The sequence below is a fragment of the Gambusia affinis genome, linkage group LG02 (assembly GCF_019740435.1).
Source record: "Gambusia affinis linkage group LG02, SWU_Gaff_1.0, whole genome shotgun sequence".
Taxonomy (NCBI): Eukaryota; Metazoa; Chordata; class Actinopteri; order Cyprinodontiformes; family Poeciliidae; genus Gambusia; species Gambusia affinis.
Genome location: NC_057869.1, coordinates 23,969,414 through 23,996,139, shown reverse-complemented (window position 1 = coordinate 23,996,139; position 26,726 = coordinate 23,969,414). Strand labels below are relative to the sequence as shown.

The 26,726-nt window shown below is 41.2% G+C and overlaps 2 protein-coding genes across 8 annotated transcripts in view; both read right to left on the bottom strand.

Moving 5' to 3' along the window:
- Nucleotides 1-1,963: 1,963 nt before the first annotated feature.
- On the bottom strand, nucleotides 1,964-23,091 carry skor1a (SKI family transcriptional corepressor 1a). 7 transcript variants are annotated; one of them, XM_044135175.1, is made up of 10 exons: nucleotides 19,457-19,571; nucleotides 11,223-11,242; nucleotides 10,204-10,327; nucleotides 8,584-10,125; nucleotides 7,985-8,069; nucleotides 7,817-7,888; nucleotides 7,588-7,650; nucleotides 6,776-6,850; nucleotides 6,583-6,657; nucleotides 1,964-3,030 (listed from the first exon to the last, which is right to left on the bottom strand). In XM_044135175.1, the coding sequence occupies exons 1-10, from the start codon at nucleotides 19,556-19,558 to the stop codon at nucleotides 2,933-2,935; spliced, it is 2,256 nt and encodes a 751-aa protein (XP_043991110.1). In that variant the 5' UTR covers nucleotides 19,559-19,571; the 3' UTR covers nucleotides 1,964-2,932. The 7 variants fall into 7 exon arrangements, with proteins under 7 accessions (XP_043991110.1, XP_043991119.1, XP_043991080.1 ...); XM_044135184.1 differs by lacking the exon at nucleotides 19,457-19,571 and adding an exon at nucleotides 19,587-19,751 and having other exon boundaries at nucleotides 8,584-10,327; XM_044135145.1 differs by having other exon boundaries at nucleotides 8,584-10,327.
- A 1,674-nt stretch (nucleotides 23,092-24,765) lies between these two features.
- Nucleotides 24,766-26,726, bottom strand: part of map2k5 (mitogen-activated protein kinase kinase 5) — a 55,382-nt gene continuing 53,421 nt past the window's right edge. The window contains exon 22 of the mRNA XM_044135216.1: nucleotides 24,766-26,665. Coding sequence (XP_043991151.1) covers nucleotides 26,564-26,665 — 102 coding nt within the window. The 3' untranslated portion in view covers nucleotides 24,766-26,563. The remainder of the gene's footprint in view (nucleotides 26,666-26,726) is intronic.

Genomic DNA, 26,726 nt, shown 5'->3' with positions numbered 1-26,726 from the left:
AAAATTTAAATAATCCAGTTTACCTTTTCGTCTTTGGCAGAGAGAGAACAGTTTTGTACGGCATCTTATTTAGTAGAGTTTTATTCCTGTTGTTCACCGCAGAGAACAGAGACTCCAGGGACACAAACCTCCTGAAACAGAAACTAAAAAAACAAACAAAAAAAATCTGAACCAACAGAAATACAGAGATATAAGAAGGAGAAATTGTCACAGAAATGAATAACAAGCGTGCGTAGACTTTGTTTTTTTTTTTTTTTTACCAGAAGCACATGCGGACACAGAAAGGAAACCTGTTCACCAAGTTGACATCCAAAACCAGAGCCACGTGAGGCTGTGTGAGACCCAAACTCCAGTGCACATTATTTCTGAAATAAATAGGCATATTTGGAGACAAAGTATGACTTACTCGTTTGGTGTGACAGATGTGTGTGGAGTACAGCAGACTCAGCAGTCAGAGAGGAGCTTCCATCTGTCATTTATTTATCGATTGGTTTGAAGACACAGCAGAAATGAGTCATCGAGCAAAAGTAAATTACGTATGTTAACATAAATATCAATGACATTTTTCCTCAGTGTGTTACTGGAACCTCAAGCAAAAAAAAAAAAGCTGCAATTTTGTAAATTAAAAGAACATTTTCTCAAGTTTTGTTTTTAATATTTTTGAGGTTTTATCAATAATTTATGTGAAATGGCCATTTACTTGAAGCAGCTTAGCTTGCATTACCTTGTCCTGGCTCTGTTTCAAATCCACAATATGTACTGTACATCAACAATCTGAACATAAGGAAAGTACAAAACGATGCAAGAAGTCTATAAAAATGCAAAAATAAAAAATTATTTTAAGACGGTCAGTTTTTTTTTTTTTTTTACTGAAATTAGAGTCTGGAAAACCCAAGCATAGAAAATAAATGAATAAACATTAACAATAACACCAAAAACTATTCTCAAAAAACCATAAAGACACAAATGAGAAAAAAAGAACAACGGAAAAACACAAAAGATTAGAGATTAAAGTGACTGCCATATTTTATCTGCTTGGATAGCGCCTTATCCCTGCCCTGCTGTTCGCTGGCCAGACATCGCTGGTTACAAAATAACCAAGCAAAAATTTAAAAAAATTATTTAAAAAAATAAATAAAAATGCTGAAAAGATCCACAAAAGAGACGCAAACTTTATGACACAAATCAACAGGGAGAGACAATATCTCAAAAAAGAAATAAATAAAAATGAAACTTAAATATACCCCAAAAGTACAATAAACACAAATCAACCTACAAATATTATTAAAAAAATAACAGCAAACAGAAAGAAAGACATTCTCAAAACAATCACAGGCGAGTGACGCATGCCAAAAAAAACAACAAAAACTCACATCACACAAAACAAGCTCAAAGAGAAACGTAAATCCTCCAAATAATCCCAGACAGTCGGTCGTTTGAGCGAGATAAAACTCAACAAGACAAGTAATCCATCAGTGTTTGTGTCCACATATCAGTCATTCCCACCGTGTTATGATGCCGTTCATCTCCTGGACCTTGTCAGCATTCAGAGGGAACAAGCTCTGCCACGGGGGCCAATTATGTTCGCTGGAAATTAGCATTCAACCTGCGCCAGTGACATTATGCCAGTATCTGTCTCAGCGTGAGGCACACAGGGTAATCAATATCTATTAGTCGTCCCATCTGAAGAATTAGATTTCACCAGTGGATCAACCTGCCTCCATCACCCCCTCCCCTCCACCCCGACTCCAGGTCAAACATTGGAAGATGACTGGACATGTCATGCGCTGATGTCGGCCGCCTAATGAAAGAGATCATGTTGAGCTCAAACAACTATGAGAGGCAACCCGATCCACCCCGGGGGGGAGAGGGGAGCTGTTCTGGAGAGACGCCAGCAGGGGACCCAGGGAAAAAAAAAACAAAAAAAAAAAAAACGGTAAAAGTCAGGGACATGAAGCCCAGAGAGCTTTTCAGGTTTTATTTGAATTTGTACAGAGATAAACAGGAGAACGGTGCGTTTGTGTCAGAAAGCAAGAGTCGATTCTTCTTTTGAAGCAGTTTGTAGTTTACATACTTGGAACAGTGTTCGTATAAAAAGCGCTTCAAGTGGAAAAAAAAAAAAGGTTTTGGTTCAATTTGCTGAGACAGAAATTCAACAGAAAGCAAGAATGGGAAACAGTCTTAAACAGATGCATCAGTGTGTTGGTTTTTCTTCTTCTTCTTCTTCCTTTTAGCAGAACATTTCGAAGTGAGAGCCTGAAGGGGTCGCTGCGGTAAGTGCTCGTTTCTACGTGCTGCGTTTGTGACACGCAACAACGAATTGGAGGAGGGAGTCTTGGTGTTTGGAAATGTCGTCCATTTAAAGTGCTTCATGACAAACACAGTGTACAAACCCAAGATAAATTACAAATACATGTAAAAACATATTGAAAGATGCAACAAAATCTAACAAATGAGCTTTTAACTTAATGTCATAATAAATACAAGCATTGCACATTGTCACATGACGTGTATATATATATATGTATATATATATATATATATATTTGTATGTATATAATGTATTTTTCTCTTCAGAGTAGTGAAAGAGCAGACGGTTTTCATTCGTTCCTTGGTTTGAGCTCTGCAGCTTGGGATCAGCAGTCCTCCGGTTCGCAGCGTGAAGCTCACGTTTCCTCTTTAACACAATAGTCCGGTTCTTTGGAGGAGAGGCCGCGGCCCAGTCCGTCTCCTCCGGAGCCTTGATGGATTCTCTCAGAGGTGTATCCACACAGCAGCAGCAGGAGAAGGAGGAGGAGGAGGAGGAGTCCCGGGGTTACAGGTGGAGAGAGGTGAACACCATGAAGGCTCTCGAGGCTGGATCTTTGAGTGGGCGTGAGTGTGTGTGTGTGTGTGTGTGTGTGTTTCCTCGGGCTGCTGGGGTGCGGTGGCACTACGGGGGCAGCAGCGGTGGCTTGAAGGTGCAGGCTCCGGTGCACTGACGGGGAGTGAGCATCTTGCAGGAGAAATGGTGAAGGGCGTCGTGAGCTTCTGGGGGGGAAGGAGTCCATCGGTGACGACACGAAGGCCAGAACAACAACAAAAGTTCGATTAGTGACCAGTTCTATTGTAATTCTGACATGTTAAACGAGGGCTGTCCAAAGTGCGGCCCCGGGGGGCCATTTGTGGCAGAATGATGCGATGTTCAATTCATCTCTTGAGCATTTAAAAGTAAAAAAAAAAAAAAAAAAAAGAACAATGAAACATAAAATTTGTGCTTGACTTTTTCATTAAATCTTAATTTTAAGTACTTTCAACTCGTGTCATAGGACAAAACGTTACAACACCTCTTGAAAATATCTGTGTATGGAGTGGAAGTCTAATATTTTGATATATATATATATTAGGACAAATAAACCTTAACCAGGGTCTGGATTTGACTCCTGGCCTCAAGTACTTCACAAATAGAAGCTGTCCTAAAGAGAAATATTACATTTGATTTTAATATCACATATCTGAGTGGTGAGACGACAGCATGCCCAACCACTGTCCTTCATCTGTTCTGCTCCTCGGCTCAGAAGAAAAGCTGAAAACTGCAGGAAGTTGGCGAGTTTCCTCACATCTGCGTCATACTGCCACTTGTTTCAGCTGAAAACTTTGCCATTTTAAGAGGAACAATTTAATTCATGTTTGAACTTTAACTGGACCACTCTAACGCAGGAACAGACTTATAACAGACTTTTTCATTCCTAGTTTCTTTCATTACCAATGTTGTTTAGTGATTTTGTAAAGTAACCCACCTGAACCCTGCAAATACAGAAAGTTTAACCGTTAAACAATTATTCTTTTAAACGTGAGCCTTCAGATTCTTTTCCTTTTAGTCGCCCGGTTTCTTCTTTTTCTTAGACATAGAATAAACTTTTACCGACACCATTATTTGTCTATATGCATGTGTGTCTGTATGTCTAGTAAAAATAATTGTATTTAAATACCAACAACTCAGGGATGGAGGGACATCCAATAGCCTGAAGCTTCACAATTCATGAACTGGAGTCTGTAGATGTTGACATAGTTGCTGTGATAATGATCAACGCGACATTTCTCCCCTTTTATTTTAGTATCGTTTCCCAATCTTTGGGGATTTTTTTTTTCTTTTTTTCCTGCAGCTTTGAGGTTTGATCTTTGAGCCCAAAACCATGGTTCGACCGCCACAGGAATGTCATCGGAACTTTTTAAACTCATTTGCATTTTAAAGGAAATCGACTAGGAAGCTGAATTGTTTTTGGAAACATTCTGGTCACAAGTGATATTAAGTAAGCCGACTCTTGCAGAACTGGCTTTCCCATCTCCTTTTACTGCATAATTGCAAACATCAACATTCAGGGAGATGTTTGTCGTTTCAGCTACTGTTGGAGGGAAAGTAGCAGATTGATTTATTTTATCCAGTATAACTGCGGGTCCAAATAGAAGTGGTTTGAGATATTTTCCGTCCTGCTGAGCACCAACAAGCCTCTCTGGTGAAAATAAAAAAAGAAGTCTTTTTGACAAAAAAAAAAAAAAAAAAGTATTTTAAGTCTACTCCTAAAGTTTCTAAATCATGTTGAAGAAAAGAACAACTCTGAGTTTTAGGGCTCGATATTTTTCCGATTGAAAAGAAAAATAAGGTGGGTTTTATTTAACTAGTTGTGACTGTTTTGGACTTGTGTGAAAATCTGATAAAATTTTAGACTTTTTTTTTTTTAATTAAGGAAAACTAGAAATTATATACAAAACAATTGAAAAGTTTGTTCTTGTCAGGATGACTCTCAACAAAGATCTTGAAGCTCTGTTGTTGCCTGAACCGTCCACCACACCCGTCATAAAGTTCATCTTTCCAGCTGAGCAGTTGTTATTGCGAGCAAACAGGGTTTGTTTTTCCCCTGAGATGATTATGATTTCACAAAAAAAAAAAGATCATTTTACTCCATCCAGTTTCATCGTTCAGCATCACCACCATCACACACGGCAGTGTTTTAGTTTGCTGGATTTTATGAAACATTTCTTGCTTATTAGCTTTTGGTGGAGAAACAGCACTTCTTTTTATATATGTATATATACATATATATAATTATAACTAAATAACATGTATATATTACAAATATTACCCAAAGAGAAACAAAAATGACAACTCATATAATAAAAAGGGAAATATTTTAGCCAAGTAGTACATACTTTATAGCAAATGTCACTAAAGATGTAACAGAATAGGAGCTGATTAGCATTTTCATGCATCTAATGAAACAGTGGGAAGTAGAGCTGACTCTCCACTGGGAGCCAGAACAGCAGAAGAAGAAGAAGAAGAAGAGATAAGGTGATGGAATCAGAAAAGCACCGGAAATAAGAGGAGAAATCTGTCATAATTGATTGTTTTGTATGTTCATTTAATGACAGCTGCCACACGTATTACATACAAAATTGTCACATTTTGTTTAATTTGGTTGATAAATTGCACATTGTTTTTGCATATTTTCCCCACGCAGAAACACATTTTGAAGGAAAATGAATGATCAACTGATTAGCTAAGCTCAGGTCAGATCTCAGAAATACAATTTCCTGTAAAATAAACAAAACAATCACTTTAAATAACTGATGGGTACATTTTTATTAAGTCAGATTGTCTTTGTTTGAGTCATTTTTTTTCCCCTCATCACTCACAGTAAAAATACTTTCCAGCCGTTATAAAACAAAGGATTAAATATTGTGGCCAATGGTGCTTTCCACTACTATGAGCACCAACTGGAGGCAGGCGTGAAAAATGAGAGGCTGCAATTTAAGTCTTCCTTACAGTTAATACTGACCACTGATAAAAGGAGAGGCGGACTGAAAAATAATAATAGTAATAAATAAATAAAAAAGTAGCACTTGCAAATATTTTTTGAGCTTGTGGGTAAAATGTGAATATTGCTTTCTCCCTGTGGACCAGATCAAATTTACCTTTTAGTTTCTGCTGTATTGCATAACGAGCCTTTCTCTCTTGGTCCAACTCGCTGCACAAAGTGTCTATTTTAAAAAAATAAAATAAAACTGAATAAAATAAATAAAATAAAATAAAATAATGGTTACTGAGGAAAGTAAAAAAAAAAAAAATCGTGAGCATTATGTAATGTGTGTCGTTTGCCCCTGTGGTATTTAGAGTGACCCCTCAGTGCACTTGAACCCTGTATTTAAACGACTGTAACGTTAAACCAATCCTTTAACGGGTGGCATTAGTTGATGTCTACTGCATGTAACCGATACAGAGCTACATAATGGTCTGTCTATTCAATTTTCCAGAGCATGATTTAGGAGAAAATAACATTTGCAAGCAAAACAATGTGGTTTCAGTTTTCACCTCTGGATGTCCATTAATCCCCTCAACCATGGCACGAAATAATAAATAAACGTGGAGCTTTACAGGAAAAAAACAACTCAACTTCATGTGTTGATATTTCAAATATGCAAGTGTCACTTTTTCCTTTTATGAGCATGAGAAGCTAGCTGGATTAACGAACGGGAGTTGTGTTGCTTTAACTGAAAGGAGGACCAATCTGAGTCTGCTTGGCAGAGTAGCAGAAAGAGACCCACCTCGAACAATCTGCAGCTGCTGGACCATCTCCTCTCTGTAGGACAGCTCACGCTTCATTTGATCCTGGAAATTATCTGAGGAGAACAAGGAACCTCATCGTATGGACAGACTTGTTCTGCGTCTTGTTTTATTTTAATTTTTCTTCCAACGACTCTTAGCTCGCTGATTACACTCACTTTTTGCCTCTCATACCTTTCAGATGCTGAAATTCTCTCTCCAGCTTCTTCCTCAGCTCCACTTGCTCCACCAGCTGCTTCTGCAGCTCCTCTGGAAAGAGACATTAGCATCAAGACAGATGATCCCATCGCATCTCCACATACTAAGACAGTTAAAAAAGCACACGCACCTGATCAAATTCACATCCTATTTTTTTTCTACTCATAAGGATCTGTTGCAGCCCCTGCAGTAAAGCGACTTCAGGTGTGTCTCTATCCTTGATAACAACCACTGGGCCCCTCTCTCTCTCTCTCTCTCTCTCTCTTTCCCTCTCTCTCTTTCGCAGGCTGCCGCAGTAATTGCCATGCATTGCCTGGAGGTGGAGACGATAATAACGGAGTCCCAGGGTTTTTCCAAGCGTTGTAAAATAATTAGCTGCCGCGCCTCGGGGTTATGGCTCTGTTCGTTAAAATATTAATAGCCTCTAAACGATTTCCCCTTACAATAATAAGTCAAAACTCCTACATCTCGTGATTAAGTGGTTAACAACTATGGAAACACTGTAGGCCTATAAAATGCTAATTCGCGTTCGGGAGACTTGGGCGCGTGCGTCTTTAGCGGCTTCACTTCAAACCAGGTGGAAATCTGTGTGTTAATTTTATTCACACGCGCCTTGGATTTGTTTAAATCGCTAAGGGGCCCCAGTTTCGCTTCGTAAATGTAAACGATCAAAAATGAAAACAAGAAAATAAGCTCACACCTTTCCCCCGTTCAAATTATTGCTACATTGTGAATTATTGCGGATAATGCGTTAACTTTAAGATTTTGAGGCTTGAAGCGCTTCCTACCTTTGGCCATGTTCTCCAGATCTCTCTCATGGACGCTGATGTCGATGCGTAAAGCTCCATCACCTGCAAATAAACCATTAAAAATAAATCACATAACTACATTTAAAACGATGTCTTTATTTTATTTTATTTAAAAAAAAAAAAAAAAAGCATTTGATGATTTGAAGCTTTTAGTTTTAAAAAATTAAGCGTATTTATCGGGAAATACACAAGAGAATGCTTTAAAAACCTTGTCTGTCCTTTTGCTCTGGATAGGACGCTGAACCGCGCTGCGTTTGTATTTCGGTCATGTGATGGACGCCTGGACATAAACAGGAGGACAATTGTCTTGGCTTAAAAGGTTGCTCAAAATGTGGTCGACTAAACAGCCGGTAATAAATTGGATCAATGATTTTACCGCTGGCTCTGCTGGACTGCTTGGAGCCGTAAGAAGGAGGTTCGTTCAGGAGGAGCACAGGGCCGTCCTTTTCATGTGGGTACACCTGCAAAACAGAGAGCAATTACACGCCATTTGCGGCGGTTCTTCACATAATTGCAGCCATTCAAAAACAAAACAAAAAAAGACAAAAAAGGCAAAAATTGAATAAATAGTATTAAATAAAAATAAACAATAATAATAATAATAATAATAATAATAATAATAATAATAATAATAATAATAATAATTAAAGCCTGTATTTAAAATTATGACTAGTAAGTGTTGGCCTATTTTTTTAACCTGTGATCTATAATTGACCAGGTTCGTTGAAAAAATAAAGAAAAAAACGTTTTTGTATTTTTTATTTTATTTAAATATATTTAAATAATAATACAAATAATAACAGTTCCGCTGCCTTGCTCAAGAGCAAGTCATTTTATCTCTGTTTTATAAAAGTACAAAGGCCAATTGAATTGATTAAGTCTGTGCTGGTCACCATTTCTATCATATTTACCCCTGCTGCTTCAGTCCAACTTTCCCTCCGGGGATCATTAAAGCTTCATTTCATCTAATCTCACCTCATGAAGAGGGGAACCGTTGCGCATCTGTCGGTCCTCATCCGACGAGCCCTGCGGTGATGCCCCAGCTGCCCCGGGGCTGGAGGAGCCGTCGGGCCTCTCCTGGCCCTCCTCAGGAACAGAACAGACCCGTTCGAGCGCCGGGGAACCTCGCAGGTCCCTACCGGGGGAGATCAGGACCGACTCCTCTTCCTCCGGACCCCGGCTGGACTCTACGTCCACGTCCGGGTCGTCGTCTTCGTCGTCCACCACGCTGTCCCTATCCGGAGAAGCCGACCTGTAGCTGGAGCTCTCGCTGATGAAATCCGGGGACAGGTAGCCAGGGCGCGCGCCGAACCCGTCCCGGTTGCCGTAGAGTTTGGCGATGGTCTCCGCGTCTTTGACCACGGGCCTGAAGGCCGAGATGTAGCTGATCTTCCTCTGGGAGGCCTCGTCCCCGGACTTGTCCTCGTCGTTCCTGGTGGAGGACTGAGAGCTGGGACTGCGCTCGTGGTGGGGGTGCGGGGTTATGTCTTTGGGTGTGTTTGCACCCCGGTCGCTTTGGTCAGACAGGTCCAACTCAGCTTGCCGGACGCCTGGCCGCTCTGCCGGAGGCTTGGGCGGGGAGCCCGGATAGGGCGGCATGGGCAGCCCACCGGCTGCGGGCCAGAACATGGGGAAAGCTGGGTAGAGGGAGTCCTTTGCGCCGGGCCAAAACACCCCGGGAACACTGGGCTTGCTGCCGTCAGTCACCCCGTCGCTCTTTTTCGGACACAGCCCGTAGCTCGGGAAGCCATACGGGTGGGGAGGGAACAGGGGTGTGGGGATCTTCTGGAGCATGCCAAAGCTCTTGCTGGGCACCGGGATGACCGGGTAGCTCCGTGCGCCGCCCGCCAAGCTTAAGTTATTGCTTCCCTGCTCCTCGTCGCACCGTAAAGTTTTGTGAGGGATCTCAGGGGAGCTAGTTGGAGCCAAGCTGGACGAGGCCTGCGATTTCAGCGACGAGGACATCCCCGACCCGCTCATGGGCAGAGTCCTTTTCCTGCTCCCCCCGTTGAACATGGCCTTAACGTCCTCCCACGCGTGGTTTATATCCTCAGACGGCTTCTTCTCCGTCAGTTTCAGGTGCCGTCTCCACGAATTGAAGTTTGCCGCGTCCGGCTGCAGGTACTTGGACTCCGGGGTGCGGTGGGAGTGAAAGATAAACTTATTCGGGGAGAAATACATGTTGCAAAAGCTGCATTTGATGCACTTCGCCCTGGAGCTGTTGTATCTGGCGGGGATGAAGCTGCCTCTGCAGCCCCACGCGCACTCGTGCGACACGTCAAAGGCGAAATTCTCCGGCAGCTTCGGGGGGCTGTGCGCCCCCAGGAACGATTTGCAAAGCCGCTCGGCCTCCCGTTTGGTGATCATGCCGCAGCGCCTGGACGAGATGGGCATGGCCCCGGCGCGCCGCAGGAGCTCCAGCTGGACGGGCGTGCACTGCACGCAGGTGATGCCCAGAGCCACGCGGCGGTTGTGGATCTCGTTGTAGCTGTAGTTCTTCAGCAGGGTGTTGGAAATCTGTGCCAGGCAGAGTCTCTCTTTCCCATCTATGACCAGAGACACGATGGGCACCCCGTACAGGGAGGTTTCACTCACTTGGTTCGGTTTGAGGGAGTTTGGGCTGGAAAAGCTCTGAGCGTCCTGCTTCAAACTCGGGGAAGAGCTGGCGTCTCGTCCCGCGTCTCCAAGATGTCCGGGCATCGACTCCATCCCTGGAAGCCTGACGGTCAAAGACAAAGTGCTGAAATTTAGCTTAGGGTGGGGTGTACAACTATTTTTTTATAGGTTTATAGAAAAGAAAAAAAAAACATTAAATGTAATTATATAAACTATTTAATCAAAACTATTTTTTTTGGTGCCAATTTAAATCTAAATAAGTAATCAATATGCAAATAAAACACTAATAATGCCATTAATACAAAATATTTCTTATTAATAATAATAATAATAATAATAATAATAATAATAATAATAATAGTTTATGAAGATTTTTATAACTGCAAAAGTGAAATCAATCTGAGCCCTTCGGCGCGTCCGGCCTCCTCTACCGGATTTCTTTCTTTCTTTTTTTTTTATTTAGGTGACCTCCTGCGTAGAAGGAGGACCTCTCCTGCTCCCCTTATCTTCAAATCGGCTCAGCACTTACGGAGCAGCTACTTAAGAGTCACATAAGATCCTTACACACGGAAAAGGACAGAAGGAGAATGCAGCCTGAGCTGCGCCAATGCGCTTAGCGGAGAGGAAAAGAGCAACTGTAAGCTGCTTTTCTGGTAATTACACGGATCCAAGCGTGCGTCCCCGCATTGTTAATAAAAGACCAGCCCTATATATAATTAAAGCTTCAGTGCAGATTAGCCTCAGACAGTGGCCGGGAATTAGGTTGGAGCGGGCCTCTCACGTTCACCTGCGCCTACTGACTGCGTAATGTAGGCCGCGGAGATCTGGCATGCAGGTTTATCATTAAAGTTTAATGGCTAACAGTTTACAGAATCAAAGATGCACGCATGCTCCAAACTCGATTTGTGCTTGACATGGCAAAAAAAAGCATATGTAGACATTGATATATATATATTTTAGTTAATTGAATTTACATAAATAAAAATAAGACGACGTACCTTTCTCTCCCGAAAAGACACTCCAGCGATGATCAGAGTGAAAAAATAAAACAATTAAAATAAAAATGACAAGGAGATGAAATTTCAGGGTTAATGTCTCCGGATAGAAACGACGATTAAAAACAAAGAACTAAAACACCGCAGAGTGTGAACTTTATGTCAGTTGGCTGACATGCGAGAAGAAGCAGCGGCAGCAGAAGCAGCAGCGGCGCACAGGACCTCCATCCTGTTGGAGCTCAGGGAGGTGAATGGCGTGTAGACAGGAAGCACATGGCACCTCTCTCCTCCTCCTCTCCCTGCTGTCATGCTGATGTGTAATAGCTCTCCCTCTCTGCCTCCCCTCCTCTAACGCACACACAAACACACGCTGAGCCGCACAACACTTCGGATAATTCACAATTTTTGACTCGCAAAGATGATATGAGAGATGATTCCCAATTAAGCCCCCGCTGACCCCATATTGGGAGAAATTTGGCCTGGAGATTAGCGTTAATTCCTGCTAATTCCGAGTCAAGTAACAAAAGCGAATTATAAGACAATTGATCAGAAATGTAGGCTATATAGCATTTACGGAGATGCAGTCAAGTGGGCAACATGTAAAGCGGCTCCTTTAAACTCTAGTTAGTGAAGACCCTCTGGAGGCCCCAGCTGGGGTCAAACTGATCACAGCATTTCATTTGCATTAAGGATCAGCTCGGTTGCGATTGTGCATCTTGCGTAACTTGCTCCCAGAGTCAAAGCGAGTTGGAGCACACGTCGCGCTGCGGAGGGCAGAAAGAACACCAAAAAGTCCCGGGATTATTTATCAAGTTACTCGGCCATCTGTCAGGTTTCCACGCCCGCCACGCATAAGAACCTTCTGCAGCTTCAGGGACGTAAAAAAAACAAAAAACAAAAAGAGGGTGAAAGGAAAGATGGATGCTAATCTAAGACGGATGCGTGGAAATTTAAGCAAGTTGAGTTTTGGCTTATTGCAGTAATAACTGAACGAAGCCGGTTAATGTTCCCCATCGACATGAACCACAGTAGAGTAAATATTGTTAAAGGTCGAAGTCGTTTAGGCGTTTTTTGATTCGTATGAAGACACTATTGATATGAAATGCAGGGGTGTCCCTAGAAAGCCTTTCAAAGGGTTGATCAGATGGGGTGGGGGTTGGGGGCTTAGACCACCAATAAATAAATAATAGATAAGAAAAAAAGACTTGCATGCTGCAAGGACATCAAAAACGGAACAGATAAAAAAATAAAAAAAACATTACAGTTCTTTGTAGCATTCCTTTCCAGTGAACAATGAATTAATCTTCACTGATAAAATGAACTAATAACATAACAAACAAGCTAAATTTATCAAACTTATATGTTTATTAATCTATGATTTATTGCAAGACACTGTTAAGGTAATTAGACAATGTGACACATAAGTTAATCTTTGAGTTTCTTTGTTCAAAACTATCAGTGATGAGCCCAGGTGTCGTTTTCTTTTTAAAACATATATTTTTAACAGTGATAAAGAACATCTGGATGAAGTGCTCCAGATGCGGGTCCGTTTTCCCCTTCCTTATTTTAAATTTTAACCAGTATTGTACAATTGAAATCCATGTATTGTGCCCAGTTTTCATTCACTTCTGTTCTTTTCAACCAGACTGTTTTTGGTGGGTCAAACTACATTTCCTTGGATGACTCCTAAAAGTACTTTAAATCATATACTGTCAAACTGGTCACAAAATGTCTCTCTGATGGGCACAAGTTGACTTACGGTTTCAACAAAACATAAATTGCTAAATAGTCATGTCTGGTATTAGGGAGTAATGACCTATATCTTAACCAAAGCCCAGGAAAATCTGAACTTCCACCAAAAGATGTGCAAAGAATAATAATAATAATAATAATAATAATAATAATAAAAAAATCATTATACGAATATTGTTTACAGCTGCTACTCAGTTTGCCATTCACGCAATATGAAATAGCGAGACAGTCGGTCAGCCGAAAAAGTTCTTCTGATGGCTCCATTATGTGTTAAGTCTATGCAAATGACAATAAATTGTCATTTGCTTAAAGTGGCTTTTTGTAATACGTTTGCATGGAACATGTTTGCATTTGTAAAAAACAACAACAACAAAAAAAAACAACCTTTGGCTTTACATTTAGGCCCTTTTTGTTGGTCTATCACATAAAATTTCCTGAAAAAAACATAAAAGTTTGTTGATGTAAAATGATTCAACGTGGAAAAGTTTAAGACATATCAGTGACGTCATCACAATATAACAAATCAGGTTTCAGCCAATTGGGAGCTGAATGAAGGATTTCGCTTTCTGGTGCCCCTGGGCCCTTAAAGGCTCGGACCGGCCCTGCTCGCACAGCGAATTCGTTAACAGATGCAAAACGAGTAGGTTGTTTCGGACGGTTTGACAAAAATAACAAGAACGCACTCATGTTGTCACTCAGCTTGCTGAAGGGAGCGTACAGAGTGTTCCCGGAGAGATGAGAGTGTATGAAGTGTCATCAGCCTGCGTGCAGCCTTTTCTCTCTCTCTCTCTCTTGCTCTCTCTCTTACCAACCTGCAATATTGATGCCGAACCTGATCCTATAAGCGCATCCTCTCCTCTTTCGCCATGGAGAGGTTGTCCCCTCTCCCCCATAATAATTACAATTTTATACTGTAATTATTCCTCTCCTTTTAATTATTTAGGCCGCCGAGCTGAATGCAGCCTTTTGTCGCCGCTTATTCCGGGAGAAACGTGAGCTGACGCGGCCGCAGATCAGCAGCGAGGAGTTTTTAATTAGAGACATTTCAGCGGTAATTTTACGCGAGCACCCTTTATTATTCCCGTTGGATACAAATTACCCCGGCCTCATTGATATGCACTCAACAGCAAGCTTTTAACCTGGAGGAGAAACGCGCCTTCAGGTGTCTGTCCAAACTCAGCAGGTGAGCTTCAGCACGACGCTCAAATGGAAGAAATAATGCTCCGTTTCCCCGGACAGTTGATAAATAAAACTACTTGGTGACCACCTGTGCTTTACTGCTTTCCTCCCCCATTCTCCTTAACCTTAATCAATTTTATTTATTTATTTATTCCCCCTTTTGTGTTAAGAAAGCCTCAGGTTTAAGACTACACTTCTCACTTCTGATGATATAAAAGCAAAAATATGTTAGATGGTTTTTTGCTTTTGATGCTGCGCAGAAAACTGTCCAGTTACAGAACAAGTAAGAAAATATCCATATTATTATTAATGCACAGCCTCTGAGCAGTCTCCAGAGGATGTTGAGGTTGCTGGATGACCAAAAATTATAGCAGAACTTCGAAAGTGGATAGTAAAAAAAAGTGGCGCATAAAACAAGACAAACTGGACAGAAGTTAAAATTAATTAAATAAAGAAATAAAATTTCAGTTTTTTAAAGTTTTTTCTCTCTTGTCTGATATTCACTATAAGATTTTACACACACACACACACACACACACATATATATATAACCACCTAATCTGTAGAAGGGGCCAATGGCCTCTCTGGCTCCTCCTTGGTAGCGCCCCTGTCTGTTTACACCCCTAACTTCACTTGACTGCCACTGAGCTCTGATCGAAAACTTCTTTGTCGCATCTAAATGAATGCATGCAAGTTTTAATAATAATAATAATAATAATAATAATAATAATAATAATAATAATAATAATAATAATAATAATAATGCTCATTTCTTCCGCATTTTGTTATTTTATTATTATTATTATTTTGCCTTATGATGTAAAAAGATCAATCAAGTCCATCTCAACCGGGACAGGTTTAATAACGGCAGCAATTGTAGCCAAATGTTTTATAATTAACAGTTGTATCAGCACCCCATAAAACCATGACCCCTATAAATCCCATTTTAGAGACCAATCAATCCTCCTCTTGGACTAAAGGGCCTATTGATCCCCCTCTGCTCGGCTCACTTAAACGCTTTCTCCGTCTCTCTTTTTGTTTCCAGTTAAAAGAGCATTTCGATTGCACTTTTTATTGGAGGAAAGACTCCGCCGAGAGGAAAGCGATGGCTCGAAAATTAAACGGTGACATTTTAATTACAGGACATTGATAAAGGGATCCGGGTAATGGCTGTGTACAGGGCGGCCACTCATTGTCCCGCCTGACGCGCTAATCAAGCCGGACTGCTGTGGGAAGGAAAAAAAAAAAAAAGGTCATCGGGCCGATACAAAGCGGAGATGCGGCTCGGTGGGAGTTTGGGAATATGAGGGTCCCGGACGGCTTCAAATGAAGACGCATCTCCAAACAAAGCACGGTCAATATCCCGGAGCGCCCCCATCTAGATCCCCCCTCCCACCCAACCAGACATATTATCACCATAGGTCACAGGGAGCGCATCCATAGATCATCTGATGCTACAATTTACATGTCACACAAAGCGTTTGTGACAGGTAAGAGTGACACGAGGAGGCTGGGCTGAGTGATCAGCATCGGGGCTCCCTGCAGACTGCAGCTTAGTTAAATCAACACATGGGATCACTGTGTGACGGATTGGGCGTGCCTGGTTATGACTTAGTGCTCACTTTAAATTAGAGCCAACAAAAATGTGTTTTTGTGTTTGAGACTTCTTGTGCCTTTTCTAAAAAAAAATAAATTAAAAAATGATACAAAATTATTGGATGAAACTGAGACAGACTGGCGACCTGTCCAGGGTGAACCCCCGGAACGTTAGCTGGGGATAGACACCAGCAACCCTCCCGACCCCATCAGGGACAAAGGGTGTAAGAAAATGGATGGATGGATATTGGATGAAAAAAGCCAAAGATGCAAATTAATTTGGTACTATTGCCGCTAAAGTCTTAAAGATGTGAATCTTTAAACTCATTTGCATCATTTTACTGGAAATCTGAGGAGAAAAAGCAAACCTTTTAAGAAAATGTATTTAGTGAAGAAAATAAAAGAAAAATGTCCATACAAATATAACGACGCGTAGGCTGTGTCTTTTGGGTTATGCACTGAACACCAGGCTTGAGTACGTATGTTTATTTTGCCACACAATGAGCAGGACGATAAGGGAGTTATAGCCTCTCCAGTGCTCACTGTTAGAGAGGCATCTCTGGGGCTTTAAATGTCCAAAACATCTATTAGAACCGATTTAAAGGCCAGCTGGTAGTTTGGCTCAAATGAGAGGAGTCTGTCTTATCGTCACAGATAAGACAAAACTCTTCTGGGAGTTCAACTGGGAACTCTGTTTCAGCGAGAAACTCCAGGTGGGTTTAGTGTTGAAGCATAGGGCACTAAACAGTGGACAATATATGTTGCCATGGGCCATCTTATATATATATATATATATATGTACACACACACATATTTTTATGCCCTAGGTACCTTGTCAGAGCACATGGCTTTATGGACTCCTGGAAGCTTCAAGCACGTCAAAAATCAGGTCTTCCTGGGTCTTTCAACAAGATAATCATCCAAAACATATGGAGAAGTCAAGATAGAAGTGGTTCACTAGACACACACCAACCTTCCATGGACATCTCCACACCCTGACCTAAACCTGTTAGAAAACCTTGGAAACCATCTGCCGGAAAGCGAGCAGAAGAGCACGCTCAGGATCACAGAGATGGTTAGGAGACAGACAAGGCAGGTGAAGTATCTTGTCCAAACACACAACAATGGAGACAGACAGAACAGGGATTCGAACCGGAAACCCAATGACAGCACAAGTCCCAACAGGTATTTTTCTGCAATAAACTGCACTGTGACTGAAAATACAGCAAATAAACAGGAGAAGAACAGATTAAACTGAAGCACACACCTTCTTGCTCCCCAAAAGGCACCTACCAGACACCTGAGTGAGTCTGAGCAGAAGGAATAAAAACAACCAAAATGGGATGGGTGGAAGGGGCATAAGATGGATGTCAAGAAAAACAAAAAACAAAACAGAACTCTGGGGAACAATTGGGAAGTCATCCCAAGGAGGAATAGAGTTCAGGTGGATGTTTGTGCAGCCAAAGAAACCCATGAGATCATGTTTATTTGGATGACTGTGCAGCCTGGGGAACCCCAGAGGAACCCTAGAAGAATCTTGGGAGGTAGACGGCAGTGGAGATGGCTGAGTGGCTGGTTATAGTGACAGAGAAAGTCTGGAGACAACCTGCACAGGAACCTGGAGGCTTTTGGCTGGCAGCAGAGCAGAAGGTCAAGCATGGTGTGGAACAGAAAATCTGGAAGACTGCGACACAGGACTGTGTAGTCTGGCGTCTTGTGGCACTGGAGTTCAGAGTGTGGTGACCTGCAGGGAAGAAGGAGCTCTGTGCTCCTGGAGATGGTGGTACGGGAGGTTAAAAACTGCAGAACAGTGGCAAAAGAGTTTGGAGACTACAGGCCAGTGAGGCTGGAGCTCTGGACAAATCAGACTCCTGCATAAGCTTAGAGTTAGGAAGCCAGAGGCACAAGAGCTTGATGGCAGTAGGCCTGCAACATAGCTAGTTATGTTGATGTTATGTTGGTGTGGTTACTATGCCACACCGAGCTGTGACAAAGTAGCCAGTGAGGCTGATGTCAAAGCAGGGGAACTCAGCTGGTTGACACAGATAACCAAAGAGCCAAGGTGGTGGCTGGTGACGAACCGTTGATTTAGGAATCTTGAAGGCTGGTGGAACAGGGATCTTGAAGCCATGAAAGTCAGACGATCAGTGATAGACCAATGAACCCTAGAGGCTGGAAGCACAAAGGGTTAGCAGGCCAGTGATACAGGACTTTGGAAGCTGTTGGCAGAGCAGATAGGTTTCGGGATGCAGGCGTTGGTGGGCAAAGGAATTTGACCTGGAATCTGAAGACCCTCACAGAGCGTCTGGTTGGTTGGCAGGACAAGAGAGTTAGAGATCCCTGTATCAAGCTCTGGGGAAGGAAACTCAGCAAAATGGGACAGACTTAGAGAAGCTCTGAGGAATGGCATTGGAACCAGTGATGAAGCTCAGGAATTGGAACCTGAGGAGAATCACTCTGGACCACTTTGGCAAGGAACTCAAGACCAGGAAGAATAGGCGGTGGTGAGATTATGGCAGGTCAGAACAGTTGCTGCACCAGACAGGAGGACAACAGCAACTGCAGAAGAGCGAAAAGGAGGCTAGAGGGGGAGACATGCAGCAAAAATCTCAGGGTTGGGAATCAAACCCAGGAAAGCTGCGTTGAGGACTATGTTAGAGAGGTGATTGCTCTCCCTCTACAACACACAGAGCCACATTTGTAACATTTACATGTTTCTTGTCCATGAAAAACCTGAAAAGGTTTTTTCTTTTGGCAGGTTAATTTTCTTTACTCTTTTTACCTCAGCACGTTTGATTCGAATGTTTAAGAGTCAGTGTCTCAAGAATAGTTTTTCTGCTCTTTAGTCTGCAATTATGAGTCGCAATTCCCTCTATTTCTATTGACAGCATAACATTTCAAGTGCTGCATAACAGCCAAGCTTTTTAAATGACCAGTCAGACACAGATATGGGTACAAATAGGCCACAGTGTAAGTGAGACTACATTTACATCTGCTGTAAATGACAAAGTGCACAACTTGGTTATGTAAGAAAACACATTTACTCAGAAACATGACCCCCCCCCTCCCCATTACACTTTAATTTATGCATTAGTTATACGTTTTTAGACTGACAGAATACCAAATTGTGCACTTTACCATCAACAGCTGTTGTAGCCTATATATATTCTCAGAGTGTGTCCCATTTGCAGCCTGCTAGCTTAAAAAGTTTGGATGTTGCACATCATGTTGGTGGTAGAAAAAGGGGGGGGGAACGTGACCCATTACTGTAAACCACAGAGCAGAGAACGTTCTCCTGAGACACCGAGACTCAAATGTGTTGAGATAAAAGTACCCAATTTTTAAAAGATTAATCAGACAAAAAAAAAAAAAAAAAAGAAGTCACCTTTTCAGGGCGTTAAGTTTACGAATATATTTAAAGGTTGCCTCGTCGGTCATATTTTAATCCGTTTACGGGAGTTTTGAACGATGCGCGTTCCCGCGAATGCAAACCTAAAAGCAGGCATGCGCTTTTCGGCTCAACACCGACAGAAGGCGTCTGCCTGGTCCAGGCGGATGCTGGTTGATCTAGAGGGCGAGGTATCCACATCCCCGCAAATTTAGAGTACATCGAGTCTCTTTGAAAGTCAAAGTCTTCCTGCTCTGGTTAAAGGGCTCGTCTAAAGAAAAATAAAAACCTGAGTCCGATTCATGGCAAAAGAATCCTCTACCTCCTCCACCTGCTGCTGGGTCCACCTCTTCTGCTTGGTCCTTCCGTCATGTAAGGTGGCGAACCAAAAGTTCAGACCGGAACCCGGGGTCACCGAACACATATTTAATGAAATAAAGATCAACACTTACAGGTAATACACTGACAACGTCACGGAGGATAATCTCAGAAGGCAACGGGAAAAAAAAAAAACATGAAAAACTGACGGACGAACCAAAGGAGGAAAAAAAAAAGAGAGAAGATGATAGGCAGGTTTTAAATACACCGAGGGAGAGAAGAGAGCGGCATAGAAACCAGAGGGACTAATCAGAGGTAAGCAGAGGCAGCTGGGGAAGATAGCAATCAGAGAGATGGAGATGTGAAACAGCTGGAAAGGGAAGCACACTAAACCAACACGCAAAGACACTTAGAAGAATTAAAACCAGGTCCAAGCAAATCAAGAGGAAAATATGACCAAGCTGGAGCTCAAACTCCTAAGAATTGTGACACAAACGCTCACAATGGGAAAAGAGCAATGTCCAACATTCAGGTGTTTAATTTGAGTTTATTCTAAAAAAAAATAAAAATAAAAATAAAAATTCTCAAATGTTCTTTTTAATTTGAAAGAATTGCTTCATTAGGAAATTAGTTTCTCACACAGCACATCTATAAACATGAAAGATGAGAATTAAAAAAATAGACAAACATTTAATCAATTTCAATTGACTGAAAAGGTGGTTCACTGAAATCTTGACAAAGGTCAAGATTTCAGTGAACCACTGAAATCTTGACAAAGGTCAAGATTTCAGTGGTCAACTCAACTGTTATGCAGTTGAGTTGATTGAGTTGATGGCTCAGCTTGAGTCGTCTTGTGTTACTTTTACATGTCGTCCTTCACGTTAGAGCTCCTTCGCTTGGTTTCCTCTCAATTAGCTTCCACTTCACCCACTGTCTGCTTCCTGCTCTGTCTGGATATCAACCACTCTTGACCTCAGCCATGCTAAAGGTTTTTTACAGTGGCATAAATGTTGAGTTTTGAAATTTTATAGTTTCAACATTTGTGGAGACAGTACAAATTGAATGTAGATTATTGTGCAGAGTGGTGAGATATATGTATATCTCACCACTGGCTCCTTGTCAGAGAAAAGTGAGCAGTTGTCACTGGTTTGCATCAAATTACCCTGCACACGTGAGGAAAGTGCTGCTAGGAATCACAAGCTTTCTGGGTCATCCGAGTGTCAGGATGAATGTGGTGTACATTCTACACACCGCACTTTTAATTCCTTTTATTTGTTAAAAGTTTTTTGCATTATATGTAATTTTCTTTGTACATCACAGTTGTATGCTACTTTGTGTTGGTCTTTCACATTAAATTCCAACGTTTGTGGTTGCAGTGTGACAAAATATGGAAGGTTCCAGGGCTATAAATCCTTCTTTAAGCCACTGTAGATGTCATTTATGTGTAAACTCAAAGCTAGTGAAGTTTAGGAGAACTTTTCTGCCCAAGGAATTAAGTGGTAATCACCAAGCAGAATAAATACATTTTACTCTAAAGATGATCAGGTATTGGACTGAAAACAAGTGAAGGGTTGGGCCACAGTCCAAAAATAACATAAGAACTTTGAACAACTTTTAGAAAGTCTGGGGAGTTATTTGATCAAGACTCAAGATTCCAGGAAAGTAAAGAAATCTAAAAATATCGATGGCTCTGGACTTTTCCCACAAAGTTGTACATCACTGCAGGATTAAATATAAAGATCATATTTGTTAGCAAGTGGCATCTGGCAAGATAGTGACACTTATACAATTTAGGAAATAAGAACCATTTTGTATATCTTGTAAAGATTGTAGCATATATGATTAAAAACCATTTTTAAACTTCGTTGAGGTTTGGTAATTAGCTAGGGAGTATTTCACTAAGAACAATGCTATGCTGCTAAATCTTTGTTTTGCTGCAGACTACTTCCAGTCTATACCAGATAACACATTGCAAGACAAATAAGATCATTGTTGGATTCAATTGATGATCTCTTGTATCATTTGTTTTTGTCTTGATGTGTGGATGACCTTTAAATACATTTTTATGTGCGCCTCCAACCAACTCAGATATTGTGAACTTAGCTTTCAGAGGCTAACAATCATCTGGGCTTTTACAAATTGGCAACGGGAACGCTGTTTATATGAGTGAAACCACCAGCTTTAAAAATACTTTTTATGCAACTAAAGATCAATGAGAGCAATATTAAGTAATTTACTATAAAGAAATTAACAAAAAGAAAGTGTGAAATTAAAGTTTGAACAAATTGCTAAAACTATTCATGGTGCCAGTTTATAATAAATGTCTCTCTATCAAAATAAGAGAAAAAAAGTTTAATTCAATCTGACGATGCACACTTTCCATGTGAACCTTGGTATCAAACAACGCAGTTAAAACTGCAGCAATGTTTATAAAAAAGTAAATTTTTGCACATTTGTTAAAACTGTCATTAGGTTGTTACAGTATGAGATAGTCTCTGAAAAGCTAGCTAGCTCCTCTGCCTTTTCCCAGTGCTGCCAGTACTAACTGCATAAATACACCACCCAGTAAGAAACAACCAATGAGAGCCAGGAGGAAGGTCTTAGTGCTGTCAATCACTTGCTTTTTGCTAAGCTACGGCTGATTCACCACAGCATAGCCTGCCACCAATGCTAAAGCTAGTTAGCTAGTTATGGCCACCGATGACAGGCGGTGGATCAACGTTTTCCCTGTAACAGTAGCACTTTGAGCAGCGCATACACAAAACTGAACAGCGCTAAGACCCTCCCCCTGGCTCTGACTGGTTGTTTTTGACTTCAATAGTAGCACTGGGAGGAGCTTGATTGTTTTTCACAGATTGTCTCTTTAATACCACACTGTCATGGTGACAGTTTTAATAAAACACGTTTTTGTGAAAGTTTTTAAGTTCAGTTTACTATTCAAATTGGTTAAAAAAAAATAAATTCTATCAAAGGGAATCTAGCTGATTTTATCGAGCCGCTGGCTTGCAGCGCGAATCTAGCTTCAACAGAGAGGAAAAGCTCCCCGTTAAGAAACCTCCAGCAGGACCAGAACGTGTCCGAGTACGAAAGACGGCAAAAAAAGACAAAAATAAGGAACACAGGAGCACCGACAGGGATGCTTTCTATGTTCGGAAAAAGATGAAACTGTTCGTTGAGTGGCCTCATCTTTATCTAACATCTAACGTTCATATCCACGCACAGAAGCCACTCAGTTTCAGGCAACTTATTTTATATCAAAAACTTATTCAACGAATTGTGTTGCTTAATAAACCTTGGCGAACTCGCAGGTGAAAGGGATTAGGTTGTATAATTAACATTTCCCCGCAGTCCTTTCATTACCTCTTGGTGTATTGCAGTCAGGACAAAAGAGGATGAAAATTGTGGCAAAAATAAAGGTTTTTGATAAAAATGAGTTGAATTTAGTTGCGGCGACGGCGCATTCACATCAAATCCTTAATCGTTTTTGCAAATAAATGACATTGACACACCTGTCGGAGCTCCAACTTGATTCCCCGTTCCGCTCTGTTTTTCCTTCTTTCTCTTTCTCGGCCTTTGTTTGGAGAAAAAAAAAAAACTTCTTTCAAAAATAAGCTCGACCTTATTTGCTCTTAATTTTTCCACATAAAAAGATTTGAGTGAATACATTTGAATGCATTGTATTAATTTAATACACGACTAATGCTAAAAAAAAAAAGTTTTCTTTTCTTTCTGTCTTCATTTTGCATTCTGAACACCATTTATTCAAAGGCCCAATATCTTTCCCCCCCCCCCCCCCCCCCTGCATTCAGACGAATTGTGAGGAAAACTCTAGAGTTGCTCAGCGAGGTCGTTCCGACGCTACGCCGAAGGGTTCGAGGTGAAAACTCGCTCGCGTTGCGGGTTAATGCGTCACCTTTGCCTCTTTAATGGAACCGCACGCGCCTCTCCCTTTAGGAGTTAATGAAGTTCAGCCGCATAAGAGGAGAGTTTTTGTTATGACACGTGTGAGGAGACATAATAGATTGTTTCAACTCAAGCTTTTCAAGTCGGGAGACAAAGAAAACACAGCGCGTCCTTGTCGTTTCAGGCGAACACGCAGCCTCGTGAGAACACAATCGTTCCGTTGGACGAGATCTGCGCGCCTTGAACCGCTTCTCGCAGGTTACGTCGGATGTTAATAATCAAGAACATATCAGGTGTTAATTAAAGGTGGACTGAGATTAATTATGAAATGCAAATTACAACTGAACTCACGGAAAGTGCTTACAGATTTGGGTCACTCCAGTGCAAGACGGCAAAAATTTCAGAATATTTTAGACAATGAGGGTTTTTTTTTTTTCACCGCGTTTAAGGGCATGTTAAGTGTGAAGGCCATTCTCTGGATGCTGGCTATTTGTTATATTTTAATAAAGACCAGCTGAGGCTCGTTGCCGTCTGCCTGAATCACAACAAAGGCTAAACACAGAGAAAAAAAAATATTAAAAGAGTCCTGCAGAAGAGTCAGTTTTTCATTTTTTCAGCACTTGCTTAAAGAGCTTTCATCCACTCATCATAGCAGGAACGTCGATCCTCTGGGGGTTAAAGATTCACTTCTTAGGGTGAAACGATTGTACAACAAACGACTGCAAAGACCCGGGATGTGGACTAAGATTAGAATTACAATTCTCGCCTCAAAATCAACACATTAGGCTTAACTAAGAGATTTGTGACAGATAAAAGCTGAGCTTCTGAGCATAATGACAAAAGTTATGTTTGGAAGAGTCAAAGTGAGATTTTCAGATTAAAGAACGCGGTACTAGCTGTTAGGATGGTGGTAGCATCATGTTGCGGTTCTGTTTTGCTACCAGTCATATGTAATACTTAAAGATGAACATAATAAAAAAGATGGAGAACACTGAAACTTGGATAAGCGTATGCGTCTAGCCACACCTGGTTGCACTGGACAATGATCCCATACTTACAGTAAAACCGATGCAAGCTAGGCTAACACGTAGCTTCTGCTCTGACTCCTTTATTAATGGGTTATGCATAAAAGGCAGTTCCTTCCAAGAAAATCAAACCAATGTAAATGAACTTGACCTAATATACCAAAACATACTTCTTTGTTTTTTTTGGTAAATGTGAATCTGTGTGAACAAGACTCCTCAAGGCTTCATTCTTGTGCCTATTTTCAAAGACAACATTTTCTTTGCTTACTGCATAAAAAGAGAGAAGTAATAGATTTTAGTCCCAAAAATACCACAGGTACAGATTCATGTCAAAAACTGCTGTAAGCGTTTAAACAAAAAGGAAACCCGCCACTACTACGGCTTTTGAACTGGTTTTTATTGCTAATTTTCCCCCAAAAGAATAAATTTTTTAGTCTCAACTTTAAACTTTATTGAAGTCAAGTTTAAAATCAAGACAAATGCATTTGTTTTAAATCAAACACAAAAAGGCTGTCAGTAACATCACAGCATTAATAATTCTGCTGAATCTCAACACTTTTCCAAGGCTTTGCGGTTTTGATGTGGAAAAAAATAAAAACATTAAACAGAGTAGAAAGGTGGTGCGTATCGTAAGCAGACTGAAAAGGTAAGAAAAACAAAGGCAGCTTTCATGGCAGATTAAAAATTAATTACAAAGACGTGGTGCTTTCATTATGTCACAGTTTTCTGTGACGTGATTTCTGAACTGGTTTCCAAACGGAACTAGTTTTTTTTTTGTTTGACTGTACAGTATGCTTATATGTTAAGGCTGATGTAATGTCATACACGTGTTAGAAAAGCATATATATATATATATATATATATATATATATATATATATGTATTTTTTTCTGACTGTTTTAATTTGTGATAATTTTGCCAACTGTTACCAGAAAATGACCGGGATCATACACTGTTGTTCTTTAAAACATAGAGTCTGTACATATATGGAGTTTTATTCTGTTGACTTAAAACAATTGGGAGCTCTTGTGAGAGGATCTTGCTTGGGAAATTACTTCCTCCCAAACAATAACTTCAGTGCGTTGATTAAAAAAAATGAGCAAATCAAAGGTTAAACTAGCTTAAACTGAAATACAGTCCAGTTGAGTTTTTTTTTTGTTGTTGTTGTTGTTTTGTTTTACCCTTATGAGTTTATTTTGTAACACATTAGTGCTGCTTCTGAAGACTAAAATCATGAGACTGATGCCTGTCTTGGTCTGCGGCTTCCAAAGGCTTCAGAGACAAACTGTGTCTCTGAAACGAGCGGCCATGACAGTCAGAAGGCAGATGTGCCTCGGAGGCGGATTGAAAAAGGCGTGGAGTGAGAAATGTGCAGACGTCCTTCCATCTCAAAACGCAGCGCATGATCCCCTCCTTGGTTCGTGGAGAGCTGGTGAGCTTTCTGACTACCAACAGTCGAACAAACGTGTTGCACACCCACCTCTGAGAGCGATCTGGTCTCTGAAGACAAAATGTCACAAAACACACAGAGCCAAAAAACCCCCAAAACCATCCATTGGCATCTTTATCTTCTTTGTTTGTTTGTTTTTTTTCTTCCTCCATTGGGTTTAAAGATAAACATTTGTTCTGGACCAGAAGCACAAATAGGAGCTTTTTTTGTGTGCTTTTTTTGGCAAATATCAAATGACAACTTAAAGTTGCTGAGGTAATAAATGAAAGCACAGGAAAACCAGGCACAGAAGACGGGCAGTTACTCACAGGAGGAAACCTTGATATTCACTTGAAGGCCCCGCCGGCCCCTCATGGTCTTTTTGAGAAGATGTTTACTGTCTCTGATCCTTTGAGTCAATTCTCAGGATTTCTGGATTCTCCAAGAATAATAATTAACCCCCCCCCCCCAAAACATGGCAGAGCATCTGCTACACAAGATGGAGATTGAGACAGCGAAGCTCGGACTGCACAAAGTCTGGACACCGTCCCGGGACACGAGCTCACCCGTGTTTCGTCAACCGAGTCTCTTTAAATAAGCAGATTCTCAAATAAAGTACGTAACAATTATTACCCAGCCGTTAATGCAGTGCATGAGGGCGAACTTGGGCCCCGGAGGCTTTTGTAAGTGCTCATGGTTTGGTGTCAAATGTCCCGGTGAGTAACGTCTGGACAGCAGGAGGACGCCCGACGTGTCACTGAGCCTGCTGAGATCGCCTCTCCTCCAGACAGCGACAGACCCACATGGACACCACCTCGGCATTCCCGTCGTTGTACTGGATTATGAAGGAATGGTCCTGCAGGAGCAGAAACAAGCAGGAAAACAACGGTCGCTTAGAAAGGACTGACAGATGTCTT